Source organism: Furipterus horrens, unplaced genomic scaffold, assembly GCF_987537825.1.
Source record: "Furipterus horrens unplaced genomic scaffold, mFurHor1.1.pri manual_scaffold_11, whole genome shotgun sequence".
Taxonomy (NCBI): domain Eukaryota; kingdom Metazoa; phylum Chordata; class Mammalia; order Chiroptera; family Furipteridae; genus Furipterus; species Furipterus horrens.
The window spans coordinates 4,762,062-4,778,964 of NW_028327181.1; the positions used below are offsets into that span (position 1 = coordinate 4,762,062).

General features: G+C 45.8%; 1 protein-coding gene across 1 annotated transcript in view; it reads left to right on the forward strand.

The window, feature by feature from the left end:
- The first annotated feature begins 1,141 nt into the window (after window positions 1–1,141).
- Window positions 1,142–16,903, forward strand: part of ACAD10 (acyl-CoA dehydrogenase family member 10) — a 35,028-nt gene continuing 19,266 nt past the window's right edge. The window contains exons 1-8 of the mRNA XM_090291080.1: window positions 1,142–1,341; window positions 4,365–4,513; window positions 6,044–6,238; window positions 9,632–9,790; window positions 10,508–10,667; window positions 11,982–12,123; window positions 15,071–15,139; window positions 16,568–16,749. Coding sequence (XP_090147206.1) covers window positions 1,155–1,341; window positions 4,365–4,513; window positions 6,044–6,238; window positions 9,632–9,790; window positions 10,508–10,667; window positions 11,982–12,123; window positions 15,071–15,139; window positions 16,568–16,749 — 1,243 coding nt within the window. The 5' untranslated portion in view covers window positions 1,142–1,154. The remainder of the gene's footprint in view (window positions 1,342–4,364; window positions 4,514–6,043; window positions 6,239–9,631; window positions 9,791–10,507; window positions 10,668–11,981; window positions 12,124–15,070; window positions 15,140–16,567; window positions 16,750–16,903) is intronic.

Sequence of the window (16,903 nt, forward strand, 5' to 3'; positions counted from 1 at the left end):
TTCAGCAAGCGTTTCAACTCCAGAAATCACATAAGAAGCTTACGGGTTTTCATGAGGAACTGACTGCAAATAGAATTTGTTTTGCTTATTTTGCTTTTCCCCATGCTTTTTATCTCAGACCTATAGAAAAGTTTAATGATCAAGATCTCTCCGTACCCTCCATCATATACCTTTCACCTAAATTGACTATTCACATTTTGCCACATGTGATTTGTCTCTCTACATGCGTCTGTAGGTACATATCTGTATGTGTGTTTGCGTTATATGTATTTGCTTGTTTTTTCCTGAACCTTTTGAAAATAAGTTTGGGCACGACGAGATGGAGAACAGTTAGGAAGCCCCGGCGGTCACCTGAAGGAGGGATGGTGGCGGGACGGTGGCACTGTACGTGCTGGGAGGAGGGAACAGGGCATCGGAGGCATGTACAGAGAGGCTCCTCCTCTATCTTGTAGCCAGAAGAGGCCTGAGGAAGGAAGTGACAGGTAAAGTACGACCTAAAGGACAGGTACCGGGAGGAAGGGAGCGTCCCAGGCGTAGGAAGCAGCCCATGAAGAGCCTGGCGGCAAGAGGACACGCGTGAGGAAGCTGCGTGTAGGTGCGTGTGCCCAGATCATCCAGGTTAACGGGTAAAAAACGGGGGAGGCAGACCGTAAAGGGCCTTTCAGGCAGGTTAAAGGGGTTATCTCGAAGGCAGTGGGGAGCCACCGAAGTTTTTAAATGGGGTGAGGATGTGATCACATTTACATTTTTGGAAGATAACTGGGGAGTGAAGGCCGAATGAGAAGGAGGTTTGAGAGGTGGCAAGGGCACCGTTTGGGGGGCTGCCGCAGTGCCGTGGGGGTTCCAGGAGGGGCTGACAGCGCAGATACCTGGGGGGAGGCTGCCGGGTGGGGGACTCGGGAGTCGGGGGCCGACCCCAACTTTCTAGCGTGGGCAGCTGCGTGAACGGGGGAAACCTTTCCTGAGCTAGGAGCCCAGAGGAAGGAGTGGTCGGGGAGGGCGGAGACGGAGGCCAGCCCGGTGGCGGCTGGCAGTGTCTGCGGGCGGCCGGTGGGGATGTCCGGCGGGCGCCCCGAGCTCCGGGACGGGGGCTGGATTGCAGGCGGTGACGGCGGCCCGCGCCCTGTGCCTCCCCACGCAGCTTTGGCCGCAACATGTGTGTGAGGCGGCTTCTCCAGTCCCCACGCCTCCGGTGGGCTTGGAGGGCGGCCTTCCGGAGACCCCGCCAGCGTGGGCCCCGCGGAGCCTGGCGATGGGCCCATTCTGGAGGCGGCCCCTGCAGAGCGGTCATTTTTGACATGGGTGGAGTTCTCATCCCTTCTCCGGGGAGAGTGGCCGCAGGTGAGCTTTGGGTCCTATTTCGCTTTCGGAGACTGGGGTGGGGAGGGGGAGGGGGACATGGAGGGTGGTAAGGGGGGACAGAGGGGAACCTTCGGGCAGCAGTGTGTCCCGTGGGCAATATTCTGGCTCTTGAATTGAATTCCAAGCACCACTTAGTGGCGGACAGTGTTGGGCAAATTATTCCACTTCTCTGAGTCTTAGTTTCCTCATCATTAAATCAGGGCTAATAATAGAACCTACCTCTTTGGGGTCTGAGGAGAGTGAAATGAGATGGTCCACAGGGAGTGTTCGGCTCCCCTAAAATTCTCAGTAAGGGTGAGGCGCCATTGCTGTTGGCAGGATTTACCTCCCTTTCCCTGAGAACTGTGCTATTGCCGAAGCCTTGAATGCTGAAACCCCCCTGGACCACAGCCTTCCCTCTTCCCCCAGCCTCCCTCTGGACCTGCAAGAGCAAACCTCTGGTCTCTGACCCTTTCTTTCCCGTCCCTCCTGGTTTTATGTTTCCTCCTGCTTAGCTGAACTGACTGAAAGTTTGACTGCCTCTGGCTCCGGGGGTTAGAAAGCCTAACAGAGCGGCGACTGAAACAAGGCGGAGGCTGCTTTCTCGGGCACGCGGGAGCCCAGGTGTGGGGGGCTCGGGCCCGGGCTGTTGGGTTGCTGTGCCGTGAGTTCTGTCTCGGCTGCTGCACCGGCTGCCCTTATGTTCTCATTCCGGCCAGCAGGACGGGAGCGGGGCCCAGCAGCTGCCCCTGTCCTTTTGACCTGCTGTGATGGCTGGTTGGGCAATTCTCCGTGCCGAATTCTCTCCAGTGCAAGTTTTCCATGCTCCGGGGTAAAAAATTGCCCAGCTATGCAAACTGGCTAAGTGAGCTTTTTTGGGGTTTTTTGCTTTTGTTTTCTTTCTTTTTTGTGTGTGTGTGGTTGTTCCAGGAGTAGCTGGGCTCTCAGCATCTCGGTCCTCCACTCATATTCCTTTTTTGCTTTTACCACAGGGCTAGTGCAGACACCCCTAAACTTCCCTGCCCCAAACCTTCATACTTGGCAGACAGAGAACAGAAAGATCACTGGGCAGGAATCTTCTTGACTTTCTCTGGAATATCTTGAGAACCCATTTGCTTCTCTCCACTCCCACTTTTCTACCAGTTTAAATCCCTCTTTTAGTTAGTGCTAAAAGTGTATGAAACGCAAAGGTACATTTCCTGCCGCCCCCTCCACCCCTCCCTGGGGGTTCCAGCCTTCATTGGCTATCCTTGTGAAAAGCTTCTTGTTTATCCTTCAAAAAATTACATGTGTGTGTGTGTATACATATTCATATGAGAGTGTATCTGTATAGGCGTGTGGAAAATGTGTATACATAGATACACAAATTGGATTGTACTCTAAAAACTTTTCTATAACTTTCCTTTTTTTGACTCAGTAGATTATCTTGGCACCTTTTTCACATCCCTGGGCACAGGTATATTTCAGGGATTAGCAAACTTTTTACAGAAAGGGCTAGATAGGCTTTGCGAGCCACGCGTCTCTGTCACAGCTCTTCGCCTCTACTGTTGCAGGGAGGAAGCGGTGACAGACCACAGTGGAGGCGGAGGTGTGGTTGTGTTCCGATAGAACGTTCTCGGCAAAAACTGATGGGAGACAGGTGTGGCCCCCAGGCCTCATTTTGCTGACCTGTGGTCTAGTTTATGCAACTTAACATCTGTGTGGTATTCCGTTATACGGATCTACCGCAGTTGATTTAACAAGCTCTTTATTAATATATTTAAGTTTCTAGTTCTTTTTGTTTCCCAAAGATTTTATTTATTTATCTTTAGAGAGAAGGAAGGGAGAGAAAAAGAGAGGGTGAGAAACATCGATGTGAGAGAGAAACATTGGTCCAGGGACTTTTCGCTTTGTGGGACGATACCCAGCCAGCCGAGCCATGCTGGTCGGGGCTCCAGTTCTTTTTATTACGAGCAAGTCTGCGCAGACAGCCTGTACATGATCTTTGCTTACTTTTGTAAATACATGTGTGGGAGAAATTCTTGGAGTGGAGCCACTACGTCAAAGGCATGTGCATTTAAAACCACGTTCTCCGGTGAGGCCGTGCCCATCGGCGCCCCTGCCAGCAGTACGGGGGCGCCGGTTCCCTAGACGCTTGCCAGCCCTGAGGCTGTGGGAGACGCTGTACCCTTGAGTTCCCACATTGAAGAAGTACTGCTCTTTGGAACGACTTTTCCAAGTCTTGCTGTCCTCAAAAGACATACTCCACACTGGTAACATTGGTTATTTCTAAGAATGGAATTGCTTGTCATTTTAGTTTCTTTTTAAACCTTTCTATCTAGTCTGAAACATTTTCAATGCATAGTCACTAATTTATCAAAACAAAAGCTATGCATAAGCTATATTATGTCTTAAGTGCAGTTATGAGTGCTTTATAGGTATGCATTTGCCCCATAGCAGCTGCATGTAGAGGAAAGAGCTTTGTACCAGAGAAAGCGAGCCCTGCCGGATGCTTCCAGCACGTACAGATGCCGGCCCAGCCAGTGCCTTACTCTGTCGAGAGACAGTTCCTTCTTTACCCCACAGACAGCGTCCCTCAAGTGAAGGGTTCAGGGCACCAGCTACCCTGCTGTAAGGCCGGCCACGGTTTACCAAATGGAGGGCTCGTTTGGGAGGGCGGTCGGAATCTGGCTTAGGCCCACACGTACTTCTGACCGTGGCGCCAGGGCTGTGTGAGTCGGCCAATACGGCTGGGCCAGCTAATGAGCAGCCTGGGAAGAATAGTTACGGTGCAGTGTCCAGGGTCATCTCAAGCAGGTCATCAGGATGTGAGGCTTAGCTGCAGTGTCCCCTCGGGCATACAGAGGAGCGCTGCTGTTCCCTTGCAGGTTGAAGGCTGAGATCCGCATTTCCTGTATTTCTCCAAATTCCCACTAGAGCCCACTTGGCACCACAGTGATGCCACAAGAACTGGTCTGGTAATCGCCCTAAGCTCCAGCCTCGTGTTAATGGATTTCACTTACCGCTTATTCTGCTTCCTGTAGAATGGGAGGTGCAGAATCATGTCCCTTCCGGAACCATATTGAAGGCCTTCATCTCAGGTGGCAAAAATGGGCTCTGGATGAAATTTATGAGAGGAGAGATGACAATGGAGGCTTTCATACAAGAATTCGGGAGACTCTGCTCTGAAATTGTGAGTGATAAACATACTTAAATTTCCATATCCTTTTTGCCTAACACTCATCCATGTTTATTAAACTGCAAATAAAGAAGTGAAAATCTAATAATCCATTATAAATGTTAAGCTATTCCTTCCATCCCCGGGTACCCAACTTTAACTGCATATGAATAAGTAAAAATATTCCATTTCTAAGCCCCTCCACCAGCTGCTGTTCATCTGAAACAGGAGCTGCCTGCATAATGGCTTTGATCAGAAAGCTTGTTTAAGGCAATGATAATATTGAGCCTTTTCTCTGTACTTTTCTAAGGTCTTTATATTAACTCATATAACCTTCCTAATAACCCTGCTAAAATATAATGTAAAATATAGTAAATAAAGTTCTGCGGTTGGATGGTAGAGATGGTCGCACAACAATGAATGTACTTAATGACATTCAGCTGTACACTTATAATGGTTAAAACAGTAAATTTTGTATATATATTTTACTACAATTTTATATATACAGTCTTCCCTCACTTATCGTGGGTATTACGTTCTAGACCCCCCGCGATAGGTGAGAATCCGTGAAGTAGGAGCCTTACATTTACTTTAGTATTTATATAGATTTTAAGGCTTTATAAGCCCTTGCCACACACTTATAAACCATTCCCAGTCCCTTATTAACCTTTCCCACTCCCTTATTAACCTTTTCCACACGTTTATAAACACTACTTATGTTCTTAAACATAGTCTACACTCTTAAATCTATGTAACTTTAACAACATAGGTATACAGTACCACAGAATCCTGTGATATAGCGAAAAATCCGCGATAAATAAATATAATATTTTTTTAAATCCTGCAATACAGTGAGGCCGGGAAAAGTGAACCGCGATAGAGGGAGGGACTGCTGTATTCTAAATGTGATTGTGGATGGTCGCACAACTTTGTGAATATATTAAAAACCATTGAATTGTATGGTTTAAATGGACGAGTTGTATGTATGTGAATCATATTTCACTGAAGCTGTTGTAAATGTGTGTGTGTGTATAAAATAGCAGACTTGCCTTTGCAGATTTTAAAGCATGATAAGAGTTTTCAAAACCCACACAGATTGAATATAAAAAAATTGATCAGGAACTGAAGTTCTGCTAATGCTGAGGCAATACAAAATGATTAAATGTCTTCTGGATCACTAAAAATTAAATTACATCTACTTAATGCACTTTTAGAGTTTAATGTATCCTCTTTTGGTATCCTGCTACTTTTTAAAATTGACAACCCATGAGTGAAATAAAGAACTCCTTTAACTGGAATACTGATATAAATAGCTCCATTCCCTAACCATTGTAACTCTTAATTCTAATTCACTTTGTATCATCTTACATACAAAGGTCTGTAGATGGCCAAGGGAGAGGGTTTCTTCGGACAGCAAGCCAAAGGTCCCAGCTTTTACAGACAGGTAGCAGCAGGAAGCTGGGAATATGTCTTTTTCTCTGTTGGTGATAAGCTGATTTTACTCTTCACGATTGCTTGTTTGCCCCTCCCCTCCCCCATTCTTAGTCAAAGACCCATGTGCCCGTGGACTCCTTTTTCTCTCTGCTGACCAGTGAGCGGGTGGCAAAGCCGTTCCCAGTGATGACTGAGGCCATAACTAAAATTCGGGCAAAAGGACTTCAGACTGCAGTCTTGAGCAATAATTTTTATCTTTCCAATGGCAAAAGCTTTTTGCCCCTGGACCGGAAACAGTTTGATGTGGTAAGTTTGAAGTGGTCTAAAACAATAATCAAAGCAGTCTGTTCTTGCTGTAGACGCAACATTTAATGCTGCCTTTTAACACATTTTGAGTGGTGGGTTTTTTAATTCACTTGACTAAATTAGGTTTAGACATAACGGGTTGAAAAGAGGACTTTTAAAATATCACTGAACTTAGCAAGGTCAGACGTTTATGGGATTTGATAAGTGCTTGAAACTTCAGCTTGAAAGACTTTCTTACATTCTGGTCATGAACCTTGGTTACCACGTAACACACGCACTTCCATCAGCCCTCTTAATGGGCCCTTTGACCTTTCAAAGACCAACCACGTTGCCCTCTACTTCTATGGCATTAATCCTTAGACCAGCACTGTCCAGTGAAACTGACTGCAAATAATAGGAATGTCCAGTATGGTTGCTACTAGTCACATATGGCTATGAAGCACTTGAAATGTGGCAAATCTCACCAAAGAACTGAATTTTATTTCCTTTTAATTAACTTAAATGTAAATAATTACATATGGCGAGTGGCTGTTGTAATAGACAGTGCATGCCATGCTAGACTATCAGAATGCCCGGAGGTTACTCTTAGGAAGGATTCCCCATTTCCCTAAGAGAAGGTAGATCATTATCCTGGGATGGAGGTAAATTATTGATAGATGACCTGCTTAACTGAAAACAGATTCTTACTGAGCAGTTACTACGTGCCGGGCACTGGCTCTGCAGGAAGGGATACTGTGTTCAATGTGACGGCCACAATCCCCACCCTCTGGAATCCGCTCTTACCACATTTCAAGTCTCAGTCGCCACGTGAGGCTGGTGGTTACTGTATTGGAGAGACCGCGTTTCCATCACTGTGGAAAGTTTATTGGATCATGCTGTTTTAGAACCTAAAAGCCAGTAGGATTGACGAGCAGCAATTCAGAACACAAGTATTGGAAGCTGACCTCCGCACCTAATGCTGCTTCTGCCTTCTGCCTCCTCCCTCTCTTTGTAGGAGGCCTGGTGGAGAGAGAGTTCTCTCCCCTCAGGACACTTTTTGCCTGGCTCCTCGCCTGCTCTGATGGCTGGTTTCTCCATTCGCCCACAATGTGGCCCTCCTCCAAGCTCCCTTCCCTCTGAGTGCTCAGGGCCTTCGTCCAGAATCCAGTCCTGTCTCTGCCACTTGTGAGCCTGGTGACCATGGCCGGCAGCCATGCTTCCCTGGACCTCAGTTTTCTCACCTGTAATACAGGAATAGAATTCCTTTGTTGTAACGTAGTGGTGCAGACCCCACAAGATAATGCATGCAAAGCACTCTGCACAGCGCCTGGCACCTAGTAGGTCTTCAGTGCAGAGATTCCTTCCATCAGGTGTGGCTACAGAGCTGAGACCTTCATCTGGACAAATAAGCTGGCCAGGCTCACATCAGGCTCTTCCACTAGAAGCTACCGTGTAAAAGATCCATGAACTAATTTAAAGCAATGGACCTGTTTATTCAGGCCCCGCAGGCTCTCTGGCATATACTTCCCAGCTGCTTTTTAGACCTGTTTTCATATTTCAGGTCTGTAGGAGACCTGGAGTTTTGAAAATCCATTTCCTAAAGGACAAGGGTTTAGGTGTTTGTTCTCTAAAGCTATAAGGCAGGGAAAAACTTTTTTTTGAAAGAGATAAAGATAGTGTAACCACTTTTATGATCTCTGTCAACACTGAAGGCTGTTCTGAACTCTTCAACCAATATTTAGGAATCTGTTTCTGCTGAGGTACATGTGGCTTTTGAAAAAAATCTCCTCTAGCCCTGGCCAAAGTAGCTCAGTTGGTTAGAGGGTCATCCAAAGGGTCACAAGTTCGATTCCTGTTCGATACCTTGGTTGCAGGCTCGCGAAGGTGCGTGTTTGGTCTCCAGTCAGGGCACATACGAGAGGCAGCCGTTGATGTTTCTCTCATATCTCTGCTTCTCCCCCTCGTTCTCTCTATAAAAAGAAAACCGTCGATAAAAATGTTTTAAAAATTTTATCTAATTTTTTTAAATTTTTTTACATTATATTTTATTGTAAAAGAACACATTACATAAAACTCACCATCTTAAAACTATTTTTAAGTCTATAGTTCAATAGTGTTAAGTGTATTCACACTTATGTATCTTGTGAGGTAGAGCAAACTTAAATCTTAAGAACTTTTTACTTTGCCCCAAACATCACCCCTGTGGAGAAGAGATATCTGCGTGTCAGGATTCGGCCCCATTCCCCTGGGCTCTGGGCCCTCTCCTGTCTCAGCCAGTACTGCTGTGTGTCTTCCCTGTGGCGAGATGCATTGATTGGTGTCTGAAACACTGGGCTTCTCTGCTATCTACTATTGGTCTTTTCTTTAGAAGGAACGTCTTTGTCTTTTTAGCTCATTTAGGTCCTTAGGAGACCAAGGAGAGAGGTCCTGTTTACTCAGGACATTTATTTACCAGAAATGGCAGTTCTCGGCCAACCCTGGATAATGCCAATGTGGAGTAGAGGGAGGGGCCCTCAGATTTGTCCTTGGACTTGGAGAGCGTGGGTCATACCAGGAGTGAGTCAGGGATTTAGTTCTATTCTTAGGGCAGACCAGAGTGTGTTGGTTGTAGGCCTCTGTGACCATCTGCGGCCCACTTTATAGGTGATTGAGCCCTGGGGACAGTATAAAAGGGGACCTCCAGCAGGTTGCTGGATCAGAGGCAGCCTGACACTGAGGCGGCTTTTTTCGGGTTCTTCTGAACCCTCAGAAGCCCCCCTGGTCCCAGAGCAGATACACAAAGCTGAAGCAAGGCTGTCAGGACGCAGGAGGCTCTTTACAAGAAAGGAAGCGTCTTTGCCCCTGACGGTGTCTTTGGTGTCAGCCCTCCTGTGGGATTTAGCCGAATAAAGTGAGTCTGGCTCTTTTTTAACTTCTGAAATATAGACATTAAAGGCCTGTTTCTTTTAGAACAGTAAATAGTGCCTTCTTTCTGGAAAAATGGGGAAATACTTTCCCTAAAACTGAAATGTGCAGCTCTTCTTCTGCTCGCCGTAGGCACAATATCTCACATTAGCAAGGTGCTTTGTCATTTTGGAACTCATTCAAGTTTCATAACCACTAGGACTGGTAAGATGGCTAGTAGTGTTCCCACTTTACTGATGACGAAACTGAGGCCCGTGTGGCTTCGCTGTTTGCACAAGGTCACCGTATCTGAACCAGAACTTCGGTTTTCTGAGTTTGCCCCCAGGTTTTAATCCAGGATGTTCAAATCACTCAATTTAAAAAAGCAACAGTGTTTTCTGTCAAAATACTCTCAAGTTAGTTGTTATAACAAATCTCAACTGTCTTCCTTCTGCTCTTTTAAAAAAAATACAGCAGCGAGCACCACTCTTAAGAGACATTCATCTTTCCTCTTTGTCCCCTCTGACTCAGGTCGTGGAGTCCTGTCTGGAAGGTGTCTGTAAGCCAGACCCCAGGATATACAAGCTGTGCTTGGAGCGGCTCGGCCTGCAGCCCTCTGAGTCTGTCTTTCTCGACGACCTTGGACAGAATGTCAAAGCAGCCGCCAGCCTGGGCATGCACACCATCCGGGTAATGGTCACCGCTCAGAAGCCCTGCTGCGCCCCACGCGCCAGTGCGGGTGCCTCTGCGCAGGCCCCTCACGGTCTCATCGTAGCTGCCTGCAGTGCTTGTCCCCAGCTTGCTGGGGCCTGTTTGCTTTTTATCCTGAAATCGGTGTGACTGGCTGTTTGTATTTTTAATGGGGAGTAAGACAAACGTGTACTGAGAAGGCAGTTTGAGAAGAGGTACACGAAGGGGAGGGGGAGTGGCAGGCTGCAGACGTTTGGGGTGGCAGTCACAGGCTGTCCTCGCGATGCTCTTCTGGGTGGGGAGCCAGCAGCTACCGGTGCCACGGGCCAGCCCAGGTCATGGCTGAGAAGCACGAGAAGCCACAGGGAGGGGCTGTCGGTCCAGCTTTCCACACCTGAGTTTTCCTTTTGAGGCCGACAGGCTTGTAGGGGCAGAGCGAGTGCTGTAGCATGGCGTTCTTCCCTCCTGGCACGAGGGGGTATCGTGGACTCTTACCCAGAACGCTTCCCCCAGAGGGACAGTTCAATGTGTTTAGGAATTAAATAGGAAGAGGGCTCTCGTTCTATGGCTTCCTCATTAGCTGAATATCCTGACTTCAAAGTCCTGTCCCAGAGAACTGAGTTCTTGGGTGTTTCCTTTCAAAAGTTACCATCTTAGAAAACAGGAAGGGAGGTGAAGGTTGACCGGTAGCATGTTCAATATTTTCTCTGAAACCAGGTTAATGATCCAGAGGCTGCAGTAAAGGAATTAGAAACCTTTTTGGGTTTCACCTTGAGAACGGTTGTTCCAAACACTCGCCCTGTGAGAAACACAATGGAAATTCCCAAACATTCCTTGGAGAAGTACCTCAAAGACCTACTGGGGACCCAAACCACAGGTATTTGAGTTTTTGTGTTTTGGTAACTCCTTCCAAGGTCAGGCTTTTAGTCTGGTTCTCCCTTTCAAACCCTGGGGGAATGTGCCAGAGACAACGAGGCAACGAGGTAAGGAAAGCAGCCATCGGGCCCAGCGGATCTGAGAGCTGTCCAGTTTTGTTGGAAAAAGCACTCACCTCCTTTTTGATGGGTCCTCAAAAGTACACCTGCCCGCCCTTCCACTGAGCGCGTGGTGTGGCAGCCATTGTCTGGCAGTAGCTGTCAGCGGGGAGAGGACCCGGGAATGGTAGAATGTGCCGAGGGGCGCAGGAATGTTTCTGACTTTTTTGAGGTGACAGCCTGTTTGTAAAGGTGACTTAAAAGTTGCACAATATAAAATGTGGCGAGTTGTCTCCATCTCTTCAAAGTTCCCACCCTTCTTCACATTCCACCCTCAGGAAAACAGGTGCCTCGTGAGCTTTTGGAGACATTTTGACCTGGTGATAAATCCGCCTCGCCCAGTTACCCAGCTGGTCCTTGACAGGATTCCGCGTGGAACCTCAGGCTATGATGTGTCCCAGTGACTGGCGCGTTCTCAGGGCCTCTGCAGGCTGCGGGGCCCTTCCTGCCACCCTGTGCCAGCCAGGCCTGACCCTGCTTCGTCTCTGAGCCCAAATGAGAGCGGGCATAGTCAGGGGGCTGTGGCCGTAGGCTGAGGGGCCCTTTCTGACCGAGCCAGATAACTCAGGCAGACTCCCCTTTCCTGCTTTTCTGATCAAGCGAGACATTTCTCTGTCCAGAGTTCATTCAGTCTCATCATGAAGCTGAGGGCTGATGCAGATGCTCCTGCAGGGGAGACGGGACAGGGTTCCACCTCGGGGGTGGGAAGCCTCACCTCCTGGGAGCAGCTTCAGCCCCAGCCGTGGGCCTCTGCTTGGCTCCTTCCAGCTGTCACTGCAGAGCCAGGCGTGGTTTGGCTGAGCGCGGGCTGACGGGCGCACTAGGGAACTTTTCATCCTCAGGCTTAAAGCATCCCGGCTAGCAAGATGGGTTGCCATGACTGTGTTTGTGGCTGATAAACAAAACTAAAACGCTTTTCACGGAGCAGGAGTTGGCGAGAAGGACAAAACTGGATGCCGTACAAAGTGGGAGTATTATTGTGGTGTAAATCCCATGGCCTTGCCACAGTGGAGTGGCCGGGGACTGACCCATGCTGGTGGAGTATGCTGCCATTCTTACAGGGTATCCCAAATGCTGACCGCGTTAGAAAGGAAGAATGTCTTTCCAGGTCTGTCCTTCAGCGCAGGGTTGGGTTTTCTTTGTTCTCCCATTTGCAGGCCCATTGGAACTCCATCAGTTTGATCACGGGCAGTCAAATCCAACTTACTACATCAGGCTGGCCGACCACCGGCTAGTCCTGAGGAAGAAACCCCCGGGGACCCTCCTTCCGTCTGCCCATGCAGTAGAGAGGGAATTCAGGTAAGTTTTCGGGGCCTGGGGTGCGCTCACCCGCGTGGCCTCTGTAGCCCAGCCCCTGAGCTGACAAGTCAGTACTCCATTAAGTGCCTTAGACATTTAAAGCTACAAGTGTGACTCTCCAAAATTATTTCAAGTAAAGACATGTAACCTAATTTTATTCACAGTTTGTTTTCTTTTCTATACCGAAACCTGTAGGAAAATAGACGTTTTTGGAACTTCCAGATGAAAAAGGCATTATTAAGATACTCTTTAGTGTCTTACTCTTTAGTCTTAAAGACTCTAAGACCTTAAGTTTTAAAGTCAATATATATATTTTAAAGATTTTATTTATTTTTAGAGAGCGCGAGGGAGGAAGAGAGGAAGAGAAACATCGATGTGTAAGAGAAACATCGATTGGTTGCCTCTCGCACAAACCCCAACCGGGGACCGGGCCCACAACCCATGCATGTGCCCTGACTGGGAATCGAACCAGCAACCTTTCTCTCTGCAGGAGGATGCTCAACCAACTGAGCCACGTGGGTCAGGGCAAAATCAATATATCAGTGGGGCTGTGACCCAACAAATGTGGCCATGAGCTGATAACTGTTGGAATGGGTGATGAGTATATGGGGCTTTTTAATACAAGTATCTCTACTTATACATGTTTGAAATTTTCCAAAATAAACTGTTTAAAAGAATAAATGTGTTACAACTCATTCCAACTAAAATAGTTTGCTTCGCAAACAGGAAAATTTAACCATAGTAGATTTACACAAAACTAGCTCTAAATTTCTAGGAGAATGAGTACTGAAGCAATGACTAGGCTCCAGGGTGGGATCTGGACTCGGGAAGACTTCCTCGTCCTCCTCTTCCTTCCAGGCTGTTACTGCTCTGCAGAAGGAAAGTGGCAGAGAGTCCTAAGGACAATGTGATTTTGGCTCCTGGCCCGTTCTCATTCTTTCTGTTTCCTGTCTCTCCTCCAGACTCTTTGGTTCCTGAAAGTTGACTTCTGCAGGTGTTGCAGGGACTGACGACTGACAATTATGAAGCCTCAGGGGCTCAGCAGAGGAGAAAACCTATAGCTTTTTCTGAGCATTTGTGTATGTGTCATGTAGAAGCAGTGTGCATTTATAGAAGAGAGACCCTGGAAGGTAAAACCACCGCTCTGTCTTGTGCATCCAGCATGTGAGCTCCCTCTAACCATTCCCAGAGGCACTGAGGAACTCTGGAGCGCTGAGTAACATTCCAAAACTCCTGGACCACACAGAATTTGCATATTAATAAAGGAATAAAATGTGCATTTAAAAATGAAATCTAATATGGTATCTGCTTATAAAATTCCAAATGTTTTTGGAAAACAATATGGCACAATTTATTAAAACCTCAGAGTAGTCATACGTTTTGACCTAATAATTCCAATTAGGAGGTCACTCTTTAAAAAATCTAGGTAGAGAAAAAAGCTGTATGCATGACTATGCTCACCACAATGCTATTTATAATAAAAAATTGGAAACACCCTAAAATTACAGTAATTGGAAAACGATTAAGTAAACCTTGATAAACCTACTTGTGGCAACAACAACAATAATAGTAATTGCTACCATTTACTGAGTGTTACTGCGTGCCAGGCACTATAATAAATGCTTTCAGTTGTTAACTCAGAGCATTTTCACAACAACTCCGTGATATGTTGCTATTATGATCCCCCTTGTACAGATGAGGCAAGTGAGGCTTAAAGAGACTTGTGAGTGATGGAGTCTGGCTTAACGCCCAGATGGAGCTGTTCCTCAGAGGAAAGTCTAGTCTTATGGTCAGAATGACGAAGCGGCGAAAGGAAACCAGGCAGTCAAAAGAAGGAGCCAATTACTGGTGATAAGGTTATTGTCCTGTTCAAAATTTTTGAAAATTTCTTCCTTACATGTTGCAGAGAATGTACCAGCAAAGCCATTAGGGCCTGGAGTTTTCTTAAGAAAATGGTTTGACAATGAATTTAATAAATATTAGAGTTTTCCAATATTTCTTAATTTCTCTTCTGAGTCCTTCTTTGATCCATGGCTAATATGGAAGTGTGTTATCTAATTTCCAAATACTTGGGCTTTGTTCCTGATCATTAATGTAGTTACACCAGCTTCCTGATGCTTACCAATTGCATGGTACGTCCCTTTCCATTCATTTATTTTTTCCTACTTGTCTTTTTCCTATCTACATTTTTCATATAGTTAGGGCTTGCTTTTCTAGCCAGTGTGACAATTTCTGTCTTCTAATTGGAATGTGTAGTCTATTCAACTTAATGTGGTTATTGACATGTTGGATGGTGATCTATAATTTCACTGTTTCTTGTTTGTTTCATCTGTTTTTTTGTTCTTGTCTACTTTTGGGTCAGTGGAATTATTTTTTTTAAATTAATTTTACAGCCCTGGCTGCTGTGGCTCAGTGGATTGAGCGTCGGCCTGCGAGCCAAGTGTCGCCGGTTCGATTCCCAGTCAGGGCACATGACCAGGTTGCCCATCAGGTCCCCAGTTGGGGGCTCAAGTGAGAGGCAACCACACAGTGATGTTTCTCTCCCTCTTTCTCCTTTAAAAATAAAATAAAATCCTATTACAAATGTAAAGGAATAAAAAAAGTTATATTTCATTTAAAAAAATAAATAAACAAAATTAATTTTAATTTTTGCACATACTAATTTTTAAATCAGAAAAATAATTGAAAGAACATCTCATCAGTCCTGGTCGGGTTGTTCAGTTAGTTAGAGCGTCATCCTGATACACCAAGGTTGCAGGTTCAATCCCTGGTCAGGGCACATGCAAGATCAACCAATGACGTATAAGTAAATGGAGCAGCAAATCCACGTTGTTGTTTTTTTCTATCTCTCCAAAAATCAGTTTAAAAAATGTTTTTTAAATTAAAAAAGAAAAGGAAAGTCCCATCAGTCCACCCAGCAGTGGCTCCTTTTCCTTTGTTCTGGCAGGATAATGAAAGCCCTTGCAAACGCTGGAGTACCTGTCCCCAAAGTTCTTGACCTCTGTGAAGATTCAAGGTAATGTTCAGATTTACTTTTTCCCTTGCATATTCAAGCTACAGAAAAGCCAATGTACTAACTCAGATCCCAGTTTGTCACAGTAAAGGCAAATTTGGGTAGGAGAGAAAAGAGACTTTATAGCGACTCCCCTAGAAGTTCACGGGTCTTTAAGTCATCCTGAAAGTCAAAGAAATGCCTGCTTTTGTGAGAATGGACAGAAACATTCTTTTTAACATTATAAAAATATATATCCACCTAGTTTATGTTGTTTGTTTTTGTTTAATTATTTTATTATAGCCTTTCTAAACTTTTAAACTGCTTTGTAATATGCTTTTTGAGTCTGTCCCTTTTTCCTAATTTTTAAATTATGAAAATTGTGAAATACACATAAGAGTTGAAAGAAGAAATAATAGTATAACAAGCATCATTTACACTTTATCTAGATTAAAACATTGTTAACATTTTGCCACATTTCCTTTCTATATGTGTGTGCATAAGTGTATATGTAGACGTGTATGTGGATTATATATCTATAAAATAATTACATATAAATAGTAATATATGTAATTATTTTATAAATAAGCATAGTTTATGTATATGTATGTATGTGTATATATATATATTATTGTTAGCTGAACCCTTTGAAGTAAGTTGCAGGCAGCATACATCTCCTAAAAGTAAAGATATTTTCTTTCATAGCCACAGCAGCATTATTACCCTTAAGATAGTTACTATAATTTAATAATATAAATACTTAGCTCATGTTCAAACCAGGATAAGTAATAATGGTAGATGTTTCAAAACAACTTTTTAGAGTAGTAAACTGATTTCTAATAATGACCAAAAGATGACATTTCAGTGTGTCACCTTAATTCTGCAGGGTGGCATATGTCCCATTTATACCACTGGATAATGATAAAAGTAACATTAATAAGAAGAAGGGATATTTATTGAAATTGAACCCTCACTGGCACCAGACACATATGCCAGACGCTTCCTATATATTTGCTCTCTTAATTCTTACAACTACCCTTGGACATTTTGCAGTTAAAAACAAAAAGCTCAGAGAGGCTTAGTGACCTCTCATGATCACACTGTTAGGAAGGGGTAGAAGTTCTGTATGAGCCCACAGCCTCCTCTCTCAACATGCTGCGTTCCTGTGCTGCCGACCCGAGAGCCATTCCAATGGCTGCCGCCCGTGGGCCGAAGGAGGGAGAACAGGGGCACGCTGGCCAGGAAGTATGTGCAGGGCAGCGTGCGTGGACTGGTTTAGGAGGGAGTACTTCTAACCTGTGCTTACGTGCAGCAGAAGAAGGAAATGACCAGGGCTCTGGGTCCAAATCCTCCCCAGCATGCGCAGCGTTCGCACAGGGTAGAAAGGGCAGTGCCGTGACCACCAGCCTGCCACGTTGTGGGCCACGGAAACACCCTGTCTGTCCCGCGCAGCATCATCGGCACACCCTTCTACGTGATGGAGTACTGCCCAGGCCTCATCTACAAAGACCCCACTCTGCCCGGCTTGGAGCCCGGCCAGAGGCGGGCCATATACACTGCCATGAACAGAGTCTTGTGCCAGCTCCACAGTGTGGACTTCAAGGCTGCGGGCCTAGAAGACTACGGGAAACACGGTGAGCATTTGCCTTCCGTGCCGAGCGTTTCCTCGCCGTTGCCTCTGCTTTCGGGACTCGCATGGTGTCAGGGTATTAATGCACCAAGCGGTTGCTAACTGAGGTGGGCTTATTAGCTTCCCACTTGGAAACCTAGTTTCATTTTAATGGAGAT